Source organism: Mixophyes fleayi, chromosome 3 (assembly GCF_038048845.1).
Source record: "Mixophyes fleayi isolate aMixFle1 chromosome 3, aMixFle1.hap1, whole genome shotgun sequence".
In the NCBI taxonomy this organism is placed as follows: domain Eukaryota; kingdom Metazoa; phylum Chordata; class Amphibia; order Anura; family Limnodynastidae; genus Mixophyes; species Mixophyes fleayi.
The window spans coordinates 178,611,751-178,618,920 of NC_134404.1; the positions used below are offsets into that span (position 1 = coordinate 178,611,751).

Consider the following 7,170-nt stretch of genomic DNA (forward strand, 5'->3'; position numbering starts at 1 on the left):
TGCCCTTGACAAATTGGATTTTTTGGAATGGGAAGGTCGCCTGGACCATTGTCTGGTTACCATTCATGGGAGCTGATTATGCAGAAGGGTTAGGGAAAGTCTCCATGTGACCCCCTCGAATGAAACGCTGCAGCTGCTGGAACAGCTCAACTCTCTCACCAAACTCTGAGCCCTATGGCATCAACGTGCCAAGGGGGTAGCCCTCCCGATCCTATAGAAAAGCCGGCGTGTAGAGAGCAGCGCGTCACTCTGCGGGCGGAGATACGCCTGTGTGCTGTCCTTCCTCTCTCTCTCACTCTGTCACTCCATCCCTGAGAGGTACTTGGGGTCCCTGACTGTTCATATCTACAGGCAGCATGCACACAAGCCGGGCTCCGGCCATCAGCGTCAGCGCAGAGACCTGCATCCCAGCCGGCTTGCGCCTGGGTCCCATTGTGGGAATCTTTAAACTGGGGAAGTACCTGTCAGACCGCAGGGAGCCTGGACCCAAGAAAAAGGTATTTCCTATCTGGATGGTTATTTCAAGGCATATCAGGTGTACTGTGGCCAGGATGGGCAGCATTACCTTATGAAGATAAGGAAATATACCCAATTCTCCAGAATACTTAAATGACAGTTCTAAAGACACTAACATTATGCAAGATAGGAGGACCACTTCACAGAACATAGAACTTTAGCAAACACCTCTAATAGGGACATATTAATAGGGGCTTCCTTCAAGGTTACATTTTACGTTGGATTTAAAAGTGTTGTCGCTGAAATGGTCCGAACAAGTTACAATAAATGCAAAAGCTTTGGCATGAATTTTTCTCAGGTGTCTCGGATAAAATCAGAAGACGTCAATGTGCATACAGCTTTAAATATTTGTTATAAGGATCAAATTAATTCATTTATTATTAAAATTGCTGGGCAATATATTTCATATTTAATCAATGACCAGATAAATTATTTTTTTACCAGTTCACTTGCAAGTTACAGCTAATGCTCAATTAACATATTTTAATGGGCTATAAATTGATAAAATTAAAATAGGACATTTGTTAATCAGTTGATAAATTAATTAATTAACTAATTAATTAATCGTATTAAGAATTTGTATTTACACGTTATTGGTTTTATTATGGAATCTTAAAATGCATACACAATTGTTTTATATTAAAACAATTGAATTATTTAGGTGTCTATTATTATTTTGATGCTATATATATTTTCTGCTCAGCAATAAATTCGAGCCAATAGCAGTAAAAATCTAGCATTAAAATATAGCATTAGAATTAGAAAGGTATTTTATTAAAGACTAATGTTTTAAAAAACGTATAAAAAGTATATTAACATTAAAAAATAATGAAAAATACATGAGTGCGTATAAAAAACAGTTACTAGTAAATAATTGCCATAATCTACAAAGGCCCCAAATCAATAGCTTTTGTCACACGTTCCGCTCTGATTTTTAATGTCTTTTAATTGTTTTTAAACGCTCTGCCAGACTCCCCAAATTTATTTCTCATCATCTGGCTCCATTGGTTTCTCACATTAGTCTGTATTGTTGCGATGACTTTTATTGCATGCCCATTCAGCCACATTGATATGGTATTTTACAATATGGTCTCGTTCTGTAGAAGACATGTCCTTCAGTCGAGTTTTCCCCCATTAGATCTTGGGTCAAAATTGCTAAATAAGATAAATCAAATCATTATAGAGGAAATAGGACATATACAAAACGTGTTGCTTTACGCATGACATACTTTATATTTAATTTTTCCGTATTCTAATAAGAAAAGCATTGTCATTGTCATACTACAGGTTTATTCGTTTATTCAAAGTTCTTGTTCATGTGTAAATGGGCGAATGTTGTTTTGCATTAGAATGCAATGTTAAGAGACAGGGCAATAAGGTGACGAGATGTCTTCATGTTTCAGGTGCGCTTTGTGAGAGGGGAGCTGGTGGACGAAGCTGGGGGCCCTGCCTCGGAGTGGATAGGGTTAATCCGTGCGGCCAGAAATAGTCAAGAACAGAATTTGGAAGCGATCTCCGATTTACCTGGAGGACAGGTACGAATATTTTACCGCGTCGTCAGGGAATGAACCCTTGTTAATTGGGTCTGAAATTAGTAATTCTTAATAATTAATTCCAATTTGACACTATTTTACTCCGCGTAATAGCACACTGTGATTATCGCTATCATTAACCATATTGTTGCCAATTTACTACTGTTGTAGGGAGGACTTTCTTGTGAACAGACGAGTAACAGGTGATCTCTCCTCTCTACAGATATATTACAGAACAATGCGGGAGGTGCAGCCAGGCGAGGAGCTCACCGCCTGGTACTCTAACTCCCTAGCTCAGTGCTTCGATATCTCCCCTACAGCCACCCCTACACACGACGAAAAAGGTATATGAAAATAAAAATAATTTGCTTTATTGGTTACTATTGAACGCTGTTTGTGGATCTGCTCTCATACATCAGATTCACTTTAGGGCATGGTGAGGATGATGCGTTGCTGCTTATATCATTCAGTACTGAATATCTAAGCCTATTATAAATACACACACGAATCATAGTTATATATTCATCCTATATAACCGGAAGCAGTTCTGATTGATTAACCCTGTAGGGAATGCTATATATTGCATATTTAGTGATGATGTAATGTACACATGCTTAAATGCATGTAGGACATTTTATTATTGCATATTAAATTGTAGAGATACATTGTTTGATTTCAGAGACCCTATCTATACGGTAAATAGAATGAATAGAAAGTGATAAACAATATGTGCTATAAAGTACTCACATGCAACAGCTGATATACACATATAGATTATATTTTGTATATTCTGAAATATAAATATGGAATTGAAGAATGGAATTACAACCTTTCAATTTGAACAAACTGAGATATTTATTTTGCCTTTCGCAAAATATTGACTAATGAAATGTAAACGAAAAGTCGACAAAAACTACAGATATAAACCACAAACATTCCATTGCTTTTGTTGTAACACAGACGTTCTACACTTTCCCATGTTTATAAATTAAGTTTGAATCTAGTTAACAAGTGGTTGAAAGAGTATAACATACGGGTTATTTGTAGGCACTGAGCTGGAAAGGATTTATAGCTATGTTTCTGTTTATTAACCTTATAAAAGAAAAAAAATAAAACATGCACTTTATCGCAGAGAAATAAATGATCGATATCCCGATTTATGTGAAACAAATATGAAATTGCGGTTCATACTTGAAGATGAACGCATTACAGAATGTTTATCTGCTTTATTTGTCTTTTGTTGAAAAGGAGCATTTGGATATCAAAATGAAAATTTTCAGTTTCCCTGACAGGGCATGACAATTTAAGAGATTTCACTTGAACAATAATACTGAAATTTGTGGTTTACATAGAAACTCCTGTAATCCCGCCACGCCACCAGTTCTCAGTAATAGGATTAGGACGGCTAATGTAACCTTTTCCTAATCCATTTCTCAAAACAAGCGAAATATATTTTGCATATTTACACAAGAGTTTCCCTTTTCATATTTTACTATTGTTTGAAGCAAATATTAGTGCTCACAACTGTCTGTACTAATAATACTGCAGTTAAAGTAGTAATGTGAATATAATTGAGAGGTTAAACATTTGATCATACTGTACCCAGATGCTCTAGACGTTAATTAGATTAGGGTATTGCAGTGCTAACATTGTATCCGAGGAAGAAGGATGGTTGTGTTCGTACTGTTCTGCTTTGTTAGTGGGAGATCATGATCATTAGATGAATCTTTTGTTAAAAAGAATCCTAAACTGCCCGACATACGCTACCTATTCTCCTAATGTCAACAGATGGGCCAGATCCCAGTGCAATGAGCAGCCATCTCCGCCTGTGATCCCATTACAGCAGCTGTGTAGGGCTAGCCGTAAGAGTCTTAGTACTATAGATACAAAATAGTTAAGAATGGTTAAATAACTATTAACACCTATAAGGCTTGATCACTGTTCCCACGTTCACTGCTTGTTTCTTGCACTGTTATGTTGTGCACACTTATATGAATGTGTGCAGAAGAAAGACATCCGCAAGATCTAATGTATGTCTTGGTTGCATTTTAGAATAAGAAACAGAACTGGTTATTAAATGTATTTATTTTTCTTCACCAGGGGAAGAACGTTATATTTGCTGGTATTGCTGGAGAACATTTAAGTTTCCGAACACCTTAAAAGCACACATCCATTTTCACTGTGCCCTAAATAACAGCAGAGGATTTCTTACTAACGAACACGCCAGAGCCACGGAGATTTTTAATGTATCTCCTAAAGTCGCTGATGGGGTGCCCAATTCCAGCATTTCACTGAGGGGCAGCCATCTGCAGACCAACTGTGCAACCAGAGACTCCATTAAAAGGGAATTGTCCTTATCCCCGGCTTTGAATAAACTGGGGGTGATCAAAAAAGCACTTGGGAAAGAGGAGCAGGACAGAGCCCTGGATATGACCGTGACCTCTGCAAGAAACCATGGACAATTTATTGGTGTAGTGGGCAATGCTTGTGGAGGCAATGGGGTTACGTTTTATCCAGGTTTAAGATCGGCCTTCAAACCAGCTGGACTATCCAAATTGCCTCACGCTGAAGCTACCAGAGAGGACACAAAATCCAATAGCATTGGCTTTAGCAAACTTTTGGGAGGCATCAAACCAAGTCGCTCAGGAAATGAAGCTCTTGTGACCAACCACCACTCCAAGTGCTTGCACCCAAGTGACGGCTCATCTACTGTCCTGTCTTGTAGCACTGGCCTGAGAGGATTTCCTATTCTCTCCCACTTGGAGGAAACATCAGCATTCAAACATGTGGAGAGGGGTGTCCATACCAGTCTGTCTCCCAACAGTCGCTACAACCAGATCCCACAGACAGGACTACACTTCACCGAGAGGTTCTCCATCCCTCAGTTTGAAGGCATCAAGTCCTACTCAGCGGAATGTAATATCCCAGTTATGCCTTTCACTGTGTACAATGGAGAGCTCCTGTACAGTACTCCATATTATCCGTTCAAATTTCACTTTAGTAACCTTCTCAAATACCCAGAGTCTATGTCTTACTTCAATGCCGGACCAGCTATGAACCCAGAAATTGGCTCTATCGCTACTAGCATAGACCGTGAGATAGCCATGCACAATCACCAACTCTCTGAAATAGCAGCAGAGAAAAGCAGGACTGGAAGGTTGGAGAGCTTAGCAGGCTCTACAGCCTCAGGCACTGGGAAACCCAAAAAAGGCCACTTGTGCCTCTACTGTGGCAAACTCTACTCTCGGAAATACGGCCTGAAGATCCACATGAGGACTCACACAGGCTACAAGCCACTCAAGTGTAAGGTCTGTCTGAGGCCTTTCGGTGACCCCAGTAACCTGAACAAACACATTCGTTTGCATGCAGAGGGCAACACACCGTACCGCTGCGAGCACTGCGGCAAGGTACTTGTGAGAAGAAGGGACCTGGAAAGACATGTAAAGTCCAGGCACCCGGGCCAGAGCCTCAGCAGCAAGGAAGAGGTCCAGAATGACCCTTCCTACCCCCAACCAGAACCCAAGAGCGAGGACAATGACAGTGATGTGGACGTATGTTTCACAGACGAGCAAAGTGACCCAGAGATAGGAACACTGAGCCAGGATAAATAAACGCTCATACCTTTATATCTCTAAATCGAATTATATATAATTATATGAAAATGTATAGTACATATACAGGATGTAATAGGGTGTGTCTATTTATGTGGTTTTGAACATAACAAAATACTCCGTTGGGCATAAAATAACAGAGTTGTTACAATGATTGCCAAGCGGAAACGCAATAAACAGTAAAGCTTGTTTTTAAGAGTTTCCTTGAGATGATCAAACTCAGTTGCACGTTTAATGACTGGGGATATAATGGCATATATAACGAGTCGAGCATCACATTATAACTTTCTCCAGTCCTCTATTGGGATCTCCAGTATCAGGTATGACTGGCAATCTCAGGGACTGGTCTTTCTGGGTGGTGGCTGCACGTTTCTGTAGTCATTTCTGATATACCACGGCGGACAGGGAGCGTTTGATTTCCATAAGGCCAGTCATAACAACTTACATAGTATTCTGAATCCATTTAACCACAGAAGTTGCAGACCTTCATTCACTAAATCGTGTGCCTTGGTCTTCTCAACTGAGTGTGTCCCCCCCAATACTAAACATACAAGTATTTCACATCAGTCCATACCACTGCTTTCATGGCTCACACGATAAAACATTGATTACATGCTTTTCTTTCAGAAAACTGGAAATCATGAATTTATTTTTTATCTTTAGTGCATTTACCCTATTTAGACCCATATCCAATTACCAAACTGTTGTAACAAAAAGCCCCTAACATTTGTGTAGATTTTTTTTTTGATGACAGATGGTGTACAGTGGGTACAGTTATTTGGTCTTGGTTACATTTGTTATGCTATTTTCTAAATAAACTTCTTGACAAAGTAATGCTGAAACTTTGAAAACTGGAAAATGTATCTGTAATCACTTATTTCATACTAGTATTACTATGAGGGTTCATTGAATTGTATAAATATTTGATACTATACAACACCTGAAAACAACACTTTTGCATTTGCAACGTTTTTCGTCTCCTTACTAAAACACAAACATATGTTAGCATATATATATATATATATATATATATATATATATAAAATTAAAGATCTCTAGCAACCAGCGGCCTCATTTAGAGTCGGACGCAATGTGAGTCTAAGACTTACATGAAAGAGTAGGAGTGGGATTGTGCCGCAACTTGGGGGGTATTACGAGTGGCATGCAACCTCAGTTGCGTCCCACTCATAATACCCTACCGAGCTGCGACCAGTTTGTGCAGCTAGCTAACTACTTGCGGCATCTAATTCCTGCCGCACAGTTTAAGCCCTTCTTTGACGTGTGTAGCGCCTGCGCCTTACTGCGTCCAGGATTTACTTACGGGGTTACACCCGCTGTGTCTATATTATACAAGTTCACTCCTTCACAATTCCGCGCGTTCCGCCCTATGCCTCGTACTAAGCCGCAAGCTGTCGCAGGTGTAAATTGCGTCCAAGATGCAGGCGGAAATGGTGCTTGCTGCACATGTGTGATAGTGGTTTTGTGGTCGATGCGCCTAAAAACGGACTTTG

General features: G+C 39.7%; 1 protein-coding gene across 1 annotated transcript; it reads left to right on the forward strand.

The window, feature by feature from the left end:
• The first annotated feature begins 245 nt into the window (after nucleotides 1-245).
• PRDM13 (PR/SET domain 13) lies at nucleotides 246-6,547 on the forward strand. The gene is made up of 4 exons (XM_075202835.1): nucleotides 246-497; nucleotides 1,920-2,051; nucleotides 2,272-2,392; nucleotides 4,149-6,547. Exons 1-4 carry the CDS (start codon nucleotides 357-359, stop codon nucleotides 5,657-5,659), a joined length of 1,905 nt encoding a protein of 634 aa, XP_075058936.1. The 5' UTR covers nucleotides 246-356; the 3' UTR covers nucleotides 5,660-6,547.
• The last annotated feature ends 623 nt before the right edge of the window (nucleotides 6,548-7,170 follow it).